This window comes from Chanos chanos, chromosome 11 (assembly GCF_902362185.1).
Source record: "Chanos chanos chromosome 11, fChaCha1.1, whole genome shotgun sequence".
Taxonomy (NCBI): Eukaryota; Metazoa; Chordata; class Actinopteri; order Gonorynchiformes; family Chanidae; genus Chanos; species Chanos chanos.
Window position 1 is genome coordinate 19,040,405 of NC_044505.1, and position 19,896 is coordinate 19,060,300.

General features: G+C 41.5%; 1 protein-coding gene across 1 annotated transcript; it reads right to left on the reverse strand.

The window, feature by feature from the left end:
* Positions 1-8,396: 8,396 nt before the first annotated feature.
* On the reverse strand, positions 8,397-19,597 carry LOC115823784 (lectin-like). Its single transcript, XM_030787810.1, has 5 exons — positions 19,525-19,597; positions 19,176-19,312; positions 18,536-18,676; positions 8,863-8,974; positions 8,397-8,467 (listed from the first exon to the last, which is right to left on the reverse strand). Exons 1-5 carry the CDS (start codon positions 19,595-19,597, stop codon positions 8,397-8,399), a joined length of 534 nt encoding a protein of 177 aa, XP_030643670.1.
* Positions 19,598-19,896: the final 299 nt, after the last annotated feature.

Here is a 19,896-nt window from a genome sequence, read left to right on the forward strand (position 1 = left end):
GGCGTGAGCGTCCTGGACCCATAAGCTATGACACGGAGTTTACCCCGCTGCTGCTGATAAAGCACGGCCCCCAGTCCTTCGTTGGAAGCGTCCGTGTGTAACACAAAAGGTAATTCAAAATCTGGATAAGCTAAAATGGGTGGGTTGACTAACATCTCCACAAGGCAAAGCAGGACAGTGTGGTGTTCCGGGGTCCACTGCACTGGCGTCTTAGATGGCAGCTGGCCACTGTTGGTGCCCCTTGTCTTAGTCTTAGTGGGCCTACCTGCAGCAGGGATAAACTCACTCGGGCCTTCCAGAAGCTTAAACAGCGGCCGTGCGATCCTAGAAAAGTCCTGTATGAAGGAGCGGTAGTACCCCAGGAAACCCAATAGAGCCCGGACTTCCCCTACTGTTTTTGGCTCACTCTCCTTCAGCCGCAGTACTGCTTCAAGGTCCTTAGGGTCTATCTGGACACCTTCACTGGACACTAGGCGGCCAATATATCTCACCTGACGTTGGAACAGCTCGCATTTTTTTGGACGTAATTTAACACCATGTTCCCGGAGCCGACAAAGTACTCGCTGCAAGTCCCCGACATGGTCATGGAATGTCTTTGAAAAGCAGAGCACATCGTCCAAGTAAGGCGAACAGCACTCGTCTCTCAGACCATCAAGGATGCCCTCCATACATCTTTGAAACGCTGCTGGTGCGTTGGTCAGGCCAAAAGGGAGACGGATCCACTCATAAAGTCCCCAAGGGGTGCTAAAAGCGGTCAAGTGCCTGGAACTCTCCTCAACAAAGCCCTGATGATATGCACTTCCCTGGTCGAGTATCGAGAACCAGGAGTAACCCCCAAGATTATCCAGCAGGTCTTGAACACGTGGGAGCGGATGGCGGTCAGGAATGGTTTTGCGGTTTAATTCTCTAAAATCAACACACAGACGTAAGCTATTGTCCTTCTTTCGGACACAGACCACAGGGGATGAGTATGGTGAGATGGATTTTCTTATCCAACCTTGGTTAAGCAGATTCTGAACATATTCCTTTACTTCTCTGTACAGAGGCTTTGGGATCGCGTTGTAACATTTCTGGACAGGTGTTTCGTCCTTCAAGAGGATTTTCAGTTGCAAGCCTGGGAGGCAACCTATGTCAGCGTCATCCCTGGCAAATACATCTGACATATCGTACAACATGTCTCTCACGATCTTTTGTTCATTCTCTTCAAGATGAGACACATCGACAGGTGGGTGCCACTTTTCGCTAGTTGTGTGTCTTTCACTTTCTTTCCCTAGGTTACTCTGCTCACCTGTACCCAACTGCGCTGAGCATGTCCGGACAGGGAAGTGGGGTGCAGGCTCTAAACCCCCAGGGGGACGCATGACTGACTTCACTGCAGTAATTTCCTCAAGGGTGCCCAGGACGGTCTTCTGAGAGAGGAAGATGTCGTGTTTGGTGGCATTCTGAATGGGAATTTTCGCTATTTTTGAGGACCCATTTGGGACATCTACTAATGCTGGGAACAGCTCTAGACCCTCGGAGCAGGTATTTTCAGGACTGGGTTGAAATAGCAGTGCCCCGCCCCTTGGCCACACCTTGACTCTACATCTGACCTCACAAATTTGACCAGCAGGGACAACAACACCTTTCTTTCCAACTCTTACCGTACACTGGGGAGTGGTGTCTTTAGATGGCAGTATTTGGAGTGTAGAGACCCAGGTTTCCATCACGCTTCCTCTAACACCCAGAGCCTCCTTAAGCAAAGCGGTAATGTTGACATTATTCCCCTGTTCTTTGTTTTCTTTGATAATCTCTGTAATGACATTGCTACCTAAAAGATTATCAACACAGCTCTGAGCGATTAATATTGGTACTTGTATAGCCACATATCCATGGCTCTCACTAGGTATCCGGAGGTCAACTTCTGCCCATCCTTCGAAGGGAACCTCTGTGCCATTAGCTGCGGATATCCGTAGGGGTTCATCAGTAAACAGAGTTTCAAGAGGCTGGATGTCGACACCGGGCAACTGTTTTTCTACCCACGCCTTCCCCACAATAGTCACCTGAGCACCGGAGTCCAAGAGCATCTGAATTGGGACACCATTAATTGTACATGACACCATACATCGTTTGCCAAGGAGTCGTGCTACACGTCTCCCCGACATTGGCTGAGGCTGTGTAACAGGCTTTGCATGTTTCACTGTTTCAACACAGCTGATTTGCACTGGGGCCTTCTCGCTGGTAACAGTCACTGACTGCCCCTCTCCAGTGACCTCACTCCGTTTCCCGACGGCTTCCTCTGCAGGCAGCCTATGGCCCTATGTCCTGCCTGACCACAAATAAAACAGTGAGGGCAACTTGCATTGCACTGCTGTACACAATCACGACATCGGCCCCTTGTCTCAGTTGTAGAGGTTTGAGGGCGAATTGGGGGTGGAACTGGGCCGCCAGAAGTGGCACTCTCGGAAGGTCTCACCATTTGGGCCAAATGTTTTGTCAATGAGGACACTTGTGCTGTAAGCTCCATAATGGCAGCACGATTAGCCTGTAATTCAGAGTCAACTTTCATTCGTCTAGTCTGTTCAGTCTGTTCACTACCGTCATCTTGCACTGCACTTACCGTCACTGGTCGAGTTTTAGTCACCATGCCGAGGCGCTTTAACCTCTCAGCCTCCTCACTGGTAGACTTAGTGATTTGTTCTAAGAGACAGTCGTCGCTAACCTGCAGGTCTGCAAGGAAGGGTTTCAGATCACGTCTAACATGGCTGTTTTTTTCATTTAAACCCTGGTAGAGTGTGTGGAGAAATGTACCCTGAACAAGCTTCTTATCATAGTTAAAATCTGCCCCAGACTGCTGTGACTCAAAAGTAACTCGCTGTTTTAGGCCCATGATCCTGTACAAAAACTGTTGAGGGCTTTCTTTATCTTGCTGCCTAGCGTTACTTAACTCTTGAAAGAGCTCAGTACTATTTTTGTCACGAATGTGGGAGCGGAGAAACCGCTTTAATTCATCTACAGTCAGGTCATCCTTATTAGTAAGCATCTCTTTAAATGTGCCAGGTTTAGTTATCTTAAGCACTGTTCTGATAACCTCTGATTCACTAAACCCTTCTTGTAACCCTTCATCTATCCGTTTACAAAGGTTACTGTATGACATGTCAGAACCCACATCAGAAATTTGCCCACCATGAAGCTTAAACTCTCTGCGTGGAAACAAAGCTGCAACGTCAGTAAACCTTACCATCTGATCAGCAATGCTAGATGAGAAATTCGCCCTACCAAGGGGAACACCACCTGTACCAATGTTGGGAGGCTTGCCTGACATTGAAGTGGTGAAGTCCCTAGTGCTGGATGCATTACTGTCTCTGCCCATAGTTGGTTGGGTGGTGTGGATGTCTCGATCCCTGGATGGGTGTGGCATGTGACTGTCTGCGGTGGTTGCCGTCGTGAGGGTGTCTGTATGGAGTTGACCAGGAGGGACTGGAGAGAGGTGTCCATGGGGATGAGTTGTCGTTTCCTCCAACCAGGGTGAGGCAGCATCATCAGTTTGTACAGCACCTGCCTCTGGTGCTTGCAGCAGGTTAGTGAGCATGTCATTAAGGAGAAGGAGCTGAGACATGCCTTCATCCTCCCGGTTGCTCAGTCTCTCACTTCTCAAGTAATCAACAATTAAATCATAGAGTTCTGGTTCACTCATGTCGCCAATATCAGAAGTTTCTTCACCACTGGCAATCGCACTTGCGACAGCCTGTAGTTGACTGGCACTCAAAGTTGAAAGCTTCCTCTGGATCTTTAAGATCAACATCGGCCGTGGTGTTGAAGCAGGCATTGTGACTGAACACCTGTGGCCTCCACTCTCTAGATGACGCACCGCACTGCAGCCTTCCTGAAAGCTTTAGGCACAAGTTTCCGCTGTGGCAGTTCCTACTTCTCCCACCAGGTGGCGCTATCCCGGACGAGCCCCCAGTTGTTACCGGCCCCAGACCTAGGGGATATCTGGACCGGCAGCAAGTGATGCACAGGCTGGATAGCACTGTGAATCAATGAAGAGACATGACATTCATTAGTGTCTAACTGTAGCCAGCGCCATTTTATTTTTTAACAGCAGAAACGTTACTTTCTTTAATTCAATCTTTGTTTCTTTTTGTATCAGCGTCTACATTTTAACATGAAGAAAAATAAATAAACATTTTAAGACAACAGGACAACAACGAACGAATTCTCTTACTGTACAAAAAAGCTGGTCAGAACGTATCATAACACACTGGATGAAAGTATACATCAAAAAAAAGAAAACAAGTGCAACAGTTACAAATACTCCGGTTTGCTGATGACAAACATAAAGGCGATCAGGACACCTGCACTCACGCGCTTAACTGTACTGCGTTAACAAGATATATAAACTGGTAAATACAATCAGAAATCGAATGACTAAACGGAACTAACATGGCATTTCTCTAGTTTAACAATGTGAATTACATTCAGAATAGTAATACATTTGTGATATTAACATCAAATCTTCATGTGTGACAAAACATACGGTGTAATGTTGAAATTTACAAACACACTTGGTACAGTGAAAAATTTCTAGCTAACGTAGCTAACATTGCTATTTCGGGAGTAATGCGGCATTCGAAGCACATAACCAACTAGTAACTACGGACTGAAACATTCTACCTGTCTCGCAATCACACCAAAACACTTCAAAACATGTACATAAGAATTCCGACAGTGTTTCATAAAAGGATAAAGTTATTTTTCCGTACCTGTGAATCAATGAAGAGACATGACATTCATTAGTGTCTAACTGTAGCCAGCGCCATTTTATTTTTGAACTGCGCGGGCTTAGAGCTTGAAGCTATGTCTCCCTGGCTGACCCACAGGAGTGCGGAACGCCACCTACTGTCTGGATGATATCACAATTAGAATAGCTGTTATCTGTTATTAAATGAAACTATGAATAGAGGCAATTCCTCAATCCTCTACACTAACAATGAAACAGAGTGATTCTTCTGGGGGATCCCTTGCTGGCAGAGGCTGTCACCCCAGTTTTTGATGCCATCCTTCCTGCCTAATATGATCATTTAATCTAAATTGCTCTTTAAGGAGACATACCATTTCTGGAACCACATAGAGAAATATGGAACTTTTCCAAATTGATAGTTGCTATTGTTTTGTCATTTCTCACAACCAAAGAAAACATGACAAAATGAGCTGAATAAAAATAAACACAGTAAGTCAACACTGACACCATTTTACCGATTCAGTTTTTAGAAACTACACTGAGAAATGCTGAAATGTTCTTAGATGTGAATTGTACTCTGTTTTTTTGTGATCAAGATTTAATCAAATTCTTCGGTAATATTAAAAATATTACCAAAGCTAAAAACTAATATGGCAGTATGGTAGATAATATGGTAGATATGTCCAGCAAAAGTCAATATAAGAGTGTTACAGATAGGTGCTGCCTTTTTAAGTGCTGAAAGTTACATGTTTAATCGTATATGTTTAGTATTTCATATAGAGAATAATGGCTTTTTAGTTTTAGTGGTATATATGATTTTTTTTCAATGCATTGTAAGTTCATGACAGGAGAAAAGCCATATGTTGGCCTCTGTTCATTTCCCCATTCAGCACCATAACTCCTGCCACTCCCTATGCTTCTGAAATTTAGGCTGATCTAACATATTCCATGTCACAGCCGGCACCTTGTTTTGGACTTTTGTTTTGAAATGTCTTGTGCTCCTGTTCCGTGTCTGTCTCCGCCCCTCACCTGATTCTGTTTATTCTATTTATTAACCTCGTTTTGCCCTTGTTAATTTCTACCAATCATGTTTCCCCAGTTTAGTTCTCCTTTTGTATTTAAGCCCTTGTGTTTGACCTAGTCCCTTGTCTGTTGTTGTTTGTGTTCATTTGAAGACACTGTTTGGCTGTACTGGTTCCTGTTTGCACTTGTTTATTTGTCTACTTTTGTAAGTAAAGTCCTCCTTTTTTGTTATCACACCCACTGTGTCTTGCGTTTGGGTCCAGCTCCACTGCACGCCTGACATTCCAGTTGTTCTTATTTATTCAGCAAAAATTATGATCAACTTTCCCCCTCTGAAACATTCCATCATCACACAATGAAAAAGGTAATAACAATGATTATATCTATGAAAGATAAAATACTTTAAAAAATAAGAAACATATGAGCTTGAACATATAAAAATAAACTTTGAAGCAATGAAAATATAAGAATTAACACATTGGCAGACACTGATGCTGTAAACTGCCAGTTGATTTATGTACCAGATTGTTTGCTTCATATTTTACGGTGAACATTCCTACAGGACACTTTACATATTTATGTGTAGTTTAAAAATGTGTATGTGTAGTATTTAGAAATTTTGCCCATTTTTAGTCAAATTAGTTTTCCAGTATTTTTCATTCTGTGGGTTATCTCATAGAATTCCTTCACAGGCATCTCCCAGAGAAGTAATATCTGGAGCTAATAGCTTCCACTTGTTCCGTGTAATTAGGTTCAAAAACAAAATTCATAAAATTCTAAAAATATATCTCTTTCCAGTTAGTCCATGTGGATACATGCCTAATACCAAGGGTGCATCCCAATAGTGTTTTGCTTAGGAAGGTTCCTAACTGAGTGAAATGACACGGAAATATTTCTGTGGTAGCCATGATAAAAACTGGTCGAATTCTCAGTTAAACTTCACAATATGAACTTAAATTTTTTACTGAAATTTTTTTCAACTATTTCTGATTAAAAGTCTTAATGCACAAGAACAAGAAACAAATTCTATTTTCTAGAAATGGCTCAGATCAACATGACCGACAAGAGATGTTTTTAGCCAGATGATGTTTCTAATTCAGCATGTTTGAAACTTAAGAACGATGATATGTACAGTAGTAGATCTGTAGTCCTATGTTATGCTTGTTTTAAATAAATTGAACAATTATTTCCATACAATCTAATACTACAATAGTAATTGGGATTCAGAGTATACTTCACATATGAGGGGATCCACAGTGACAGTAACAGGATGGCAGTATTTTTCAATCTGCTGGAGGGATAAGCTGTGATGTAGGCAGCTGACTGGTGGGAAAGAGAGAGAGGCACTATTGGTATTACATCGCTTGTCTTCCCTAAGGCTTCCTATGACAAGCTCATCTCACAGTTCCATGCAACCTTTGAACCCCCTGACAATGGGGAAGTCAAGGTGGACTGGGAGAGGGGCACGGCAAACCAGACGTCGCCTGGGATCTGGACTACCAGGGCTTGATTCCCACCATGGTGGTGCCCTCCAGACCCAGCTCCCGCTCTTGCTCCTGCCCTGCTGAGGGCTTCAGTTACAACAGGAACTCCATCTCTGGATCCAGTTGCAACAGCAGCCTCTCTAGCAACTGAGGTTCCTGAACCCGATTTGGTGGGGAATTTTCTTGCGGCAAATGCCCCACCTCCATAAGGACACTGGCACCGGATCCAGTCACCGCAGGCAGTGCTCATCTCTTGGCCTCCGACCCAGGCCCTCCGTCTCCCAGTCTGCCTCCAGACCACCAAGTCCCGTCTCCTGCCCCTCCACCGTGTCCCCGTGTCTGTCCTCCGAGTCTCCGGGTCATGCCTGTTTCTCTCTCCCCCTCTTAGTTTTGATAGGTTTTCTGTTACTTTCTTGTTTCCTTCGTTTCACCCTATCTATTGATTCATTAGTTCCACCCTCAGTTAAGCCCCGTTTAGTCTTGAATAGTCCTAGTTTTGCGCCTCGTTCTTGGCGTGGAATTGTGGTGGATTGTCAACCTGTTCGGAAGCCTTAATCCTGTGAGTTCCCAGAAGTCTTTTTGTTTCTTGTTTTGTTCGAATAAAGCTGATTTTGATCCTGCATATGTATCCAGTCTCTTCTATAAACCATGACAGTTCTAGAGATGCAAGCCCAGTATGACTATGAAACACGACAAGAAAGAACAATCTCTTTGTTCCACATTCTGACCACACTTGCTCTGACATCCTGCAAAAATATTTGTTATTTTTGGCTTGTGTTATAGGCTTCTTATATTTTTTTGCATTAGTTTTACACGCATGCTGTTATCAGCACCTGTCTTAGTCCCACTTGAATAGGATATATTTACATTACTGCCAATCTGTGTTGATTTATAATTCCTGCATCTGATAATAAATCCACAAATTTACTCATGATCATGTAGCCTACTTGCCACAAGTATTACTTCATATTGTCATCATATTAGCCATGCTAATGCTAACAAGGCACTCTTAGTAAATATGAAGATGGAACAAAGAAAAATGAAACATTACTGTTTGCAAATCCTTTTTTTATTATTTTTTAAATGCTTTTTTATATTCTTTTCTGAAATACATGCAGAAAAAGAAGATGAAAGACAGGAAAATACAGGGTTTAGTCCTGAAGAGCTCAATGACGTCTAAAGGCACAAACATAGCTCTTTTTGGTGTAGCATGTGTGGTCATTCCACTTCCCAATTTCTGAAAGAGAAAAAGAGAGGATAATCATAAACAGTGCAAACACAGTTAACTATTGAATCTTCTGTTGAGGATGTCAGTAGTGCCCTTATTCCTGTTATTTCTCACTCGAGCTGCTTTTTGGGAGATTTGTCTCTACATGTGTGTCTATCTTAATGTGATGAATGAAAAAAACTCATACTGGCATAAATTGAATTTGTCTCTCCGAAGGCCCGAATTAAATGTAGGATTCTCTCCATCTGTAACTGTGTCTGATCCCTCACTGACCTCAGGCACCCAAGGCTTTGTATGTTGCGAAACTTGAAAACTACCCATTTCACCTATAACCTCTCCACCTTTCTGCCCGCCTCATTTCTTCATATTGTTCCTATGCCTTTCTCCACACTTTTATTACTTACTGTGCCAGTTCACCTCAACGCATGCCTCCTTGCCCCCACTGAAGTTAGGCTCTCCTGGAACCCAGTTATTATAACGCCAGGATGAGCCATCTGTCCAGATAAACCTGCGAGACTGAGAGGAAGTTGAGAAAGAGAAAACAAAATTTGTACTTTTATTAAAAAACTCGGGAATAAACTTTAGAATTATGCTGTCCCACCTTTTATGTTTCTGCTGATTTGAAATTGCAATGTAAACAAAGTTGTATCAGCTGATTCTAGCTTTACATCCTTCATTGTGCCATGGTTGTCACATGGTTGTCACACTCCCAATCAGTGACTAATGAGGTTTACAGATGTATGAGCTTGACAGTGTGACCTTTTAAAAAATCATATATCATGAGTCATGCACTGATCAAGTCTAAAAACACATTGTTTTTCAATATTTTAGAACAAACCACTTTAAAGACTTCAACAGTAACAGACATCAGTGCCTCCTTCAAAATATTGGACACCTAATGCCCTGCCTCAGCGTTTACCAGAGATGAGAATATCCATTTACCCATTTGTTGTTGTTGTTGTTTTATTTATTTGGTGTGTTTGTGTGTGTGTGTGTGTGTGTGTGTGTGTGTGTGTTTTTATTTTCAGTGCGCCTTGACTACCAAACCATTCCTATTTCCTCTTTCCTTCCTTTCCTCTATCCATTTGTTGTCCTTTTAAATCCTTCTCACTTACCTTGAAAAGCTCAAAACCCCCGATCCAGAAGCGAGGGTATCTCCCAGCGCACCTCCTCACGATATGGAGTAAACGTCTGTTCTGTGACGGAGAGTGCACTGAGACAAGGTGACCACCACGGAATGCTCTCCTGCAGTGAAACTTGAAAACAGGGACAAAACTTTAGGGCGGATGGTATTTTTATAAGCAATGAGAGTAGAAACCAAAAAAAAATATGTGGTTGTTCTTTTTGTCAGTTTTTAATGTGTATCATTCCAGACATAGTCTGTCTCATAAAGACAGTATCACATAATACAAGTCGTACAGTTGCACTTGTAATTATGCTTGTTGTTATGAGGGAAGGAGATGAAAAACAACCATTATGCATTGAAGACAACAAGCTTCATTTCTCATTTGTCATTTACTGCATTTACTGCAATGTACCCATTAGGGCTTGCACGAGTGCATAATTTTACAACTCGAGTACTTGTTTCCTGAAAACTGGAGTGCTCCAGTACCCGATGCGGGGGTTGGGGGGGGGGGGGGGGGGGGGGGCTGCTGCTGCATCAATTAAAAGACTATGCGGTTGGTCCCAGCATATAGGGCAAAGCATAAAATGAACGATATGATATGCAGATGACACTTGGTCTTACCATTTACGCAATGGTGAACTATGGATGATACCGACAATATTTTAACATTATCTTTACCAACATTCTACAGCAGCCCAAGATAGAAAGCTCAGTCAACAAAGCGTGTTGTGCACACTATAGTGAGTTAAACCCGGGTAAATTTGAAAACGCATCATTTCTCCATTAAATGCTCTTATTGTGTTTAGATATAGTGGCTGGTTTTTGCCTGGTCAGCAATAGTAGGCCTAGCTGACTTAAAAATGAAATTAGTCATATTTGCTTACATCTATCTTTCAACAACATTAATTTGTTTAGCCGCGTTAGTAGCCTGGTCTATTATATGACAGACTCGATGTTAGAGCCATCCTTGAGAACACACAAATGTTGCACGTTTATTTCATCACAATGACAGTTGGGAGAGAAAATTTGCACAGTGAAATACAACAGTAGAGCAAACAAACAATCAATTCACCCTTTTATGCTGTCGCCGTCATTCCTCTTGTTTACCAAGGGCTCTAACTGGAAACTGAGTGCACGCGGGGTCTAGCGTCACGCGATTAGCGAGTAGAAACTCGAGGACTGATGTAACTGCTCGAGTACACAAATGCTTGAGTACTCTGTGCTACCCCTAGTACCCATCTTATCCAAACGTCTCTTGACTCTCATGATCTCACACAGGTCTTACGGTGCCATACACCACAGCATTTACACGTATTAATCAATTCATTACAACATGTGCATCTCTGACAATGTACGCACATAAGGAAAGGAGTTTTTCATTGAGTGTTTTTAAAAGTGGTAGACATGTAATTTTGTTGAAATCCTAATTCTTTGAGCTAATAAATGGTACCTACTTCAGCATCAGGAAAGCTGCGAGGCCTTGAGAAATATCTAACACAGAGGCGGCCCAGTTTATACCAGCCACATGGACAACACCTTTTGACATCTTGCTTGGAGTCCATCAACAGCTCAGGATCGTCAGGATCAGCATCTACAGAATGGTTTGGAAATGTTTAATTCTTTGATATCTACACACAAGACACTGAACATTTTCACTGAACTTGGAAAACCTCTTATATCTCTCCCAGTTATGATCTCCAAGACCGAGATGCAATAACAGTGTATCTCTCATTACCTGTCCCATTGATCAAGGAGTAGCTACTCCCAAGCTGAAGAGTCAACACCAAGAGGACAGCGGCAAACTTCATCGTGCTTCCTTTGATCTCCTTACTCCAACTCAGCTAGCATTGCAAAGAAGAGAAGAGTGGTATTTTATAACCCATTTTAACCGGAAGCAAAGATGTTGTTGCATGTAGTATGCCGCATATAGTTTTTGAAAACACAAGACCCCCCACCCCCACACCCAAAGGAAAAATTTCAAAATTTCAAAGGAAAATTTGCAGTTTGCAATGGAGGAGGAAGTGAACCAACAACTACACTGCTATGTGGTTATTGCTTATGTACTGTCTGACAGACCTTACTGAGGTGAGGAAATGAAATGTGGGACCAAACTGAAGTGTTGTTGGACTCTGGAAGCCTATACTTTACAAACAGACTTTCTCATTGCGTTTTAGTTAAAGAACAAGCACACACACACACACACACACACACTCAAATGTCTTTGTAATCAGGTGGAGAGGAAGGACTGTCAGGTTATTTATGTAGCAGAAAAGTAGTTGAGCTTGGTCCACTGTCTTATGACAAAGTCTGATTTTTGTGACAAGATAACACTTATCTTGGGTCTCGTGGGATGTGTTATCAAAAGATATATGGTGTGTCGGCCTGTAGAGTCAGTTTTGCAAAACGGCAGTGTTAACTCCTCTACACTGTTTTTTTTTTGTGTGTGTGGTTGAAAAGATGTTTTCCATGTAACTTCATAGACTTAGAAAACTTTAATGTCCTCCAGGAGGCAATTTGTGGCACAGCGCAGAATATATAGACACATTAAAAGCTCATCGAATAAACAGAAACAACAATAAACCAAATCATCTATAGCACCTATCATAAATCCCATCACAGTCAAGGCAGACATTTAAAATACATTAAATGCATCCTCTAGACTATGTATTGCCCCAGACTCTCCATGGCTACCACATCTTGTTGAATATAGTTATTGCCATGGGAATAAGGTAATTTTTGGCCTGGTTGGTTCTGATATTGGGGTATCTATAAAATTCATTCAGTTTGTTGGCACACCCTCTCATCAGGACAGGGGTCCAATTCTTCCCCCTCCCTTAAAAGGGGCATTTGCCATTGTTTTTGTGCCAGCCCATGCAGTCAGGGTACCCTTTACCTTGTTCCTGTACTGTACTGAGTCCTCAAAGACGTTCCACGATGTGCACTCAAAGCATCCTTTCAGAGTCTCAACACGGTCCTCATCCCATAGCTGGATCTGCTTTTCCACAGGCTTCACCCTCTTCAGAACCAGTCTATAGGTGGGTCTGAGAAGGACAGTATTGTGGTCTGAGCCACACACGGGGGCCTTGGCAATGGATGAATAGGTAGACAGTGCATGTTTGAGAGTACAGTTATTAAAATCTCCCGTTATGAATGTGGGTGCATCTGGGGAGATTTAATCAAATTCTTGGGCAATATTAAAAATAATATCTGTTGGCTGATCCTTATTTGCTTTTGGACAGATATAAACAATAGTAAGAAATATTTGTGGGAACTCATGGGGAAGATAGGAGGGGTGCAGGGACACTGACTTTTGCATTGTAGTTAAAGGACAAACACACACACACAAAAGCACTCAAATGGCTTGGCCATAGTACTTATCTTGACTCTTGTGGGATGTGTTGTCAAAGGCCATATGGTGTGGCGGTATGTGGAGTCAGTTTCGCAAAACTGTTCTGCAAGCTCTTCTCCTCTGCTTTTTTGTGTCAGGTTAAAAAGATGTTTTCCATGTAATGTCGCATGACTTAGTCAATATACACGCTCTCACACACAGATTATTATTCCAAATTTGCACGTGGCAGCATCCTCCTTTTAATAACTGTGTTTGACTCTTTATATTATCCAACTTTTTTTTCTCTAGATTGGTGAGTGTAAGTATTTAAGTCAGTGAATTAACCTGTTTGCTGTAAAACTATGCTAACTGAGAGACCCTTATACTCCTATGTAAACCTCTCACCATAAGTTACAAGACCAACCATTCCCTCCACACAGGCCTGTTTATAACCAAAACCAGAGTCTACACAGCTGATTTACACTGTGATGTTGTCCAGATGTTAACATTAGGGTTCAGTAATGCTTAGATCAGTCCATCAATGTTTAGATGTGTTAATTAAGGACACTGTGGAAAGCTTGTGACTTCATTTGGGTGTTCATAAAATAACTCTTTAATCCCTCGTCAGTATGTATGGGGCTAAGATCTTGCCAGAATGTGAAGACATATTAGGTAAACAGTGTTAGGACCACAGCGTGAACGAGATATTATTCTCTCTTCATAATTCTACCATAACTGGAGTCAGTGATGACAGTATTCCAGGATGGCAGAGCAATTTCTGTGGCCACATGGAAAAATGGGAAACTAACAATGAAACAGAGTGATTCTTCTGGGGGATCCTTTGCTGGCAGAGGCTGTCACCCCAGTTTTTGATGCCATCCTTCCTGCCTAATATGATCATTTAATCTAAATTGCTCTTTAAGGAGACATACCATTTCTGGAACCACATAGAGAAATATGGAACTTTTCCAAATTGATAGTTGCTATTGTTTTGTCATTTCTCACAACCAAAGAAGAAAACATGACAAAATGAGCTGAATAAAAATAAACACAGTAAGTCAACACTGACACCATTTTACCGATTCAGTTTTTAGAAACTACACTGAGAAATGCTGAAATGTTCTTAGATGTGAATTGTACTCCATTTTTTTGTGATCAAGATTTAATCAAATTCTTCGGTAATATTAAAAATATTACCAAAGCTAAAAACTAATATGGCAGTATGGTAGATAATATGGTAGATATGTCCAGCAAAAGTCAATATAAGAGTGTTACAGATAGGTGCTGCCTTTTAAAGTGCTGAAAGTTACATGTTTAATCGTATATGTTTAGTATTTCATATAGAGAATAATGGCTTTTTAGTTTTAGTGGTATATATGATTTTTTTTCAATGCATTGTAAGTTCATGACAGGAGAAAAGCCATATGTTGGCTTCTGTTCATTTCCCCATTCAGCACCATGACTCCTGCCACTCCCTATGCTTCTGAAATTTAGGCTGATCTAACATATTCCATGTCACAGCCGGCACCTTGTTTTGGACTTTTGTTTTGAAATGTCTTGTGCTCCTGTTCCGTGTCTGTCTCCGCCCCTCACCTGATTCTGTTTATTCTATTTATTAACCTCGTTTTACCCTTGTTAATTTCTACCAATCATGTTTCCCCAGTTTAGTTCTCCTTTTGTATTTAAGCCCTTGTGTTTGACCTAGTCCTTTGTCTGTTGTTGTTTGTGTTCGATTGAAGACACTGTTTGGCTGCGCTGGTTCTGGTTCTGGTTCCTGTTTGCACTTGTTTATTTGTCTACTTTTGTAAGTAAAGTCCTCCTTTTTTGTTATCACACCCACTGTGTCTTGCGTTTGGGTCCAGCTCCACTGCACGCCTGACATTCCAGTTGTACTTATTTATTCAGCAAAAATTATGATCAACTTTCCCCCTCTGAAACATTCCATCACACAATGAAAAAGGTAATAACAATGATTATATCTATGAAAGATAAAATACTTTAAAAAATAAAAAACATATGAGCTTGAACATATAAAAATAAACTTTGAAGCAATGAAAATATAAGAATTAACACATTGGCAGACACTGATGCTGTAAACTGCCAGTTAATTTATGTACCAGATTGTTTGCTTCATATTTTACGGTGAACATTCCTACAGGACACTTTACATATTTATGTGTAGTTTAAAAATGTGTATGTGTAGTATTTAGAAATTTTGCCCATTTTTAGTCAAATTAGTTTTCCAGTATTTTTCATTCTGTGGGTTATCTCATAGAATTCCTTCACAGGCATCTCCCAGAGAAGTAATATCTGGAGTTAATAGCTTCCACTTGTTCTGTGTAATTAGGTTCAAAAACAATATTCATAAAATTCTAAAAATATATCTCTTTCCAGTTAGTCCATGTGGATACATGCCTAATACCAAGGGTGCATCCCAATAGTGTTTTGCTTAGGAAGGTTCCTAACTGAGTGAAATGACACGGAAATATTTCTGTGGTAGCCATGATAAAAACTGGTCGAATTCAGTTAAACTTCACAATATGAACTTAAATTTTTTACTGAAATTTTTTTCAACTATTTCTGATTAAAAGTCTTAATGCTCAAGAACAAGATTAAATTCTATTTTCTAGAAATGGCTCAGATCAACATGACCGACAAGAGATGTTTTTAGCCAGATGATGTTTCTAATTCAGCATGTTTGAAACTTAAGAACGATGATATGTACAGTAGTAGATCTGTAGTCCTATGTTATGCTTGTTTTAAATAAATTGAACAATTATTTCCATACAATCTAATACTACAATAGTAATTGGGATTCAGAGTATACAGAGCATGTACTTTACATATGAGGGGATCCACAGTGACAGTAACAGGATGGCAGTATTTTTCAATCTGCTGGAGGGATAAGCTGTGATGTAGGCGGCTGACTGGTGGGAAAGAGAGAGGCACTATTGGTATTACATCGCTTGTCTTCCCTAAGGCTTCCTATGACAAGCTCATCTCACAGTTCCATGCAACCTTTGAACCCCCTGACAATGGGGAAGTCAAGGTGGACTGGGAGAGGGGCACGGCAAACCAGACGTCGCCTGGGATCTGGACTGCCAGGGCTTGATTCCCACCATGGTGGCGCCCTCCAGACCCAGCTCCCGCTCTTGCTCCTGCCCTGCTGAGGGCTTCAGTTGCAACAGGAACTCCATCTCTGGATCCAGTCGCAGCAGCAGCCTCTCTAGCAACTGGGGCTCCTGAACCCGATTTTCTTGCAGCGAATGCCCCACCTCCATAAGGACACTGGCACCGGATCCAGTCACCGCAGGCAGCGCTCATCTCTGGGCCTCTGATCCCTGCTCCTGCTCCTGTCACCGAGGAGGTCCCTCCTCCGGCTTCCGCACCCGTCGCCTCAAAGGCTCCTGATCTCGTCCCCGTTGCTCCTCCAGCCCTGGACGCTGTGACTGCTATGGCCCAAGTCACATGATCTGCAGCAGTGTCTGACCCAGGCCTTCCGTCTCCCAGTCTGCCTCCAGACCACCCAGTCCCGTCTCCTGCCCCTCCACCGTGTCCCCGTGTCTGTCCTTCGAGTCTCCGGGTCATGCCTGTTTCTCTCTCCCCCTCTTAGTTTTGCTAGGTTTTCTGTCACTTTCTTGGTTCCTTTGTTTCACCCTATCTATTGATTCATTAGTTTCACCTCTTTTCAGTTAGGCCCCGTTTAGTCTTGAATAGTCCTAGTTTTGCGCCTCGTTCTTGGTGTGGAATTGTGGTGGATTGTCAACCTGTTCGGAAGCCTTAATCCTGTGAGTTCCCAGAAGTCTTTTTGTTTCTTGTTTTGTTCAAATAAAGCTGATTTTGATCCTGCATATGTATCCAGTCTCTTCTACAAACTATGAAAGTTCTAGAGATGCAAGCCCAGTATGACTATGAAACACGACAAGAAAGAACAATCTCTTTGTTCCACATTCTGACCACACTTGCTCTGACATCCTGGGAAAATGTTTGTTATATTTGGCTTGTGTTATGGGCTTCTTATATTTTTTTGCATTAGTTTTACACGCATGCTGTTATCAGCACCTGTCTTGGTCCCACTTGAATAGGATATATTTACATTACTGCCAGTCTGTGTTGATTTATAATTCCTGCATCTGATAATAAATCCACAAATTTACCCATGATCATGTAGCCTACTTGCCACAAGTATTACTTCATATTGTCATCATGTTAGCCATGTTAATGCTAACAAGGTACTGCTAGTAAATATGAAGATGGAACAAAGAAAAATGAAACATCACTGTTTGAAAATCCTTTTTTTATTATCTTTTAAATGCTTTTTTATATTCTTTTCCGAAACACGTGCAGAAAAAGAAGATGAAAGGCAGGAAAAAACAGGCTTTAGTGCTGAAGAGACAACGTCTCAATGACGTCTAAAGGCACAAACATAGCTCTTTTTGGTGTTGCATGTGTGGTCATTCCACTTCCCAATTTCTGAAAGAGAAAAAGAGAGGATAATCATAAACAGTGCAAACACAGTTAACTATTGAATCTTCTGTTGAGGATGTCAGTAGTGCCCTTATTCCTGCTATTTCTCACTCGAGCTGCTTTTTGGGAGACTTGTCTCTACATGTGTGTCTATCTTAATGTGATGAATGAAAAAAACTCATACTGGCATAAATTGAAGAGGATGAGAGGGACAAAACGGAAATCATCAGAGCCTTTCCAAACACTATGACATTTATCTGTATAAGTAATGTAAAGATTCTTTTTGCATTATGAAGATACAGCTACCAGAGCTGACGGATGTCTCTCCGAAGGCCTGAATTAAATGTAGGATTCTCTCCATCCGTAACTGTGTCTGATCCCTCACTGACCTCAGGCACCCAAGGCTTTGTATGTTGTGAAACTTGAAAACTCCCCATTTCACCTATAACCTCTCCACCTTTCTGCCCGCCTCATTTCGTCGTATTGTTCCTATGCCTTTCTCCACGCTTTTATTACTTACTGTGCCAGTTCACCTCAACGCATGCCTCCTTGCACCCACTGAAGTTTGGCTCTCCTGCAACCCAGTTATTATAACACCAAGATGAGCCATCTGTCCAGATAAAGTGGCGAGACTAAGAGGAAGTTGAGAAAGAGAAACCAAAATTTGTACTTTTATTAAGAAACTGGGGAATAAACTTTAGAATGATGCTGTCACACGTTTTATGTTTCTGCTGATTTGAAATTGCAATGTAAACAAAGTTGTATCAGCTGATTCTAGCTTTACATCCTTCATTGTGCCATGGTTGTCACATGGTTGTCACACTCCCAATCAGTGACTAATGAGGTTTACAGATGTATGAGCTTAACAGTGTGACCTTTTAAAAAATCATATATCATGAGTCATGCACCGATCAAGTCTAAAAACACATTGTTTTTCAATATTTTAGAACAAACCACTTTAAGAACTGTAACGATAACAGACATCAGTGCCTCCTTCAAAATATTGGACACCTAATGTCCTGCCTCAGCGTTTACCAGAGATGACAATATCCAATATTCAATATTCCATTGCGCTTTGACTACCAAACCATCCTTATTTCCTCTTTCCTTCCTCTCCACTATCCATCTGTTGTCCTCTTAAATCCTTCTCACTTACCTTGAAAAGCTCAAAACCCCCAATCCAGAAGCGAGGGTTTCTCCCGCCGCACCTCTTCACGATATGGAGCAAACGTCTGTTCTGCGACGGAGAATGCACTGAGACGAGGTGACCACCATGGTATGCTCTCCTGCAGTGAAACTTGAAAACAGGGACAAAACTTAAGGACTGGGAGGCTTTATATAAGCATTTGGAGTAATAACCAACAAATATGTTGTCCATGCGGTTGTTCTTTTTGTCAGCTATTACTATGTCAAACAACTATTATGCACCGAAGACAACAAACTTTATTTAGAATGTCACTTAGACATTCTAAAATATGTCAAGACTCACAATGTAGTTCAAACTCAAGTAAAAAAACTAGCAAAATAATCAGTAGCCTAGAATACACAATTCACTGTGATGTGCCCATCATATCCAAACGTCCCTTGACTCACATGATCTCACACAGGTCTTACAGTGCCATGCACTATAGCATTTACACGTATTAACCATTACAACATGTAAATTCATTACATCATGTACATCTGTGACAATGTATACACATAGGGAAAAGAGTTTTTCACTGAGTGTTTTTAAAAGTGGTAGACATGTAATTTTGTTGAAATTCTTATTCTTTCAGCTAATAAGTGATACTTACTTCAGCATCAGGAAAGCTGAGAGGCCCTGAGAAATATCTAACACAGAAGCGGCCCAGTCTATACCAGCCACACGGACAACACCTTTTGACATCTAGCTTGGAGTCCATCAACAGCTCAGCATCGTCAGGATCGACATCTACAGAATTGTATGGAAATGTTTAATTCTTTAATATCTACATACAAGACACTGAACATTTTCACTGAACTTGGAAAACCTCTTATATCTCTCCCAATTATGATCTCCAAGATTTAAGAGCACTTCTGGTGCTGAAGCATCAGTCATTGCACTGTGTAAAGCCTTGTTCTGAAATCAAAGTGGAGATGCAATAACAGTGTATCTCTTATTACCTGTCCCATTGATCAAGGAGTAGCTACTCCCAAGCTGAAGAGTCAACACCAAGAGGACAGCGACAAACTTCATCGTGCTTCCTTGACCTCCTTACTCCAACTCAGCTAGCATTGCAAAGAAGAGAAGAGTGGTATTTTATAGCCCATTTTAACCGGAAGCAAAGATGTTGTTGCATTAAGTATGCCACATATAGTTTTTGAAAACACAAGAACCCCCATTTCAAAGGAAATGCTACCATGTGTAATGGAAGAGGAAGCGAACAGATCACTACACTGATATCTCATTACCACATATGTGCCCCTTGACTTTACTGAGGTGAGGAAATGAAATGTGCCACCAAATGTAAGCCTTTGCTTTACAATCAGACTTTC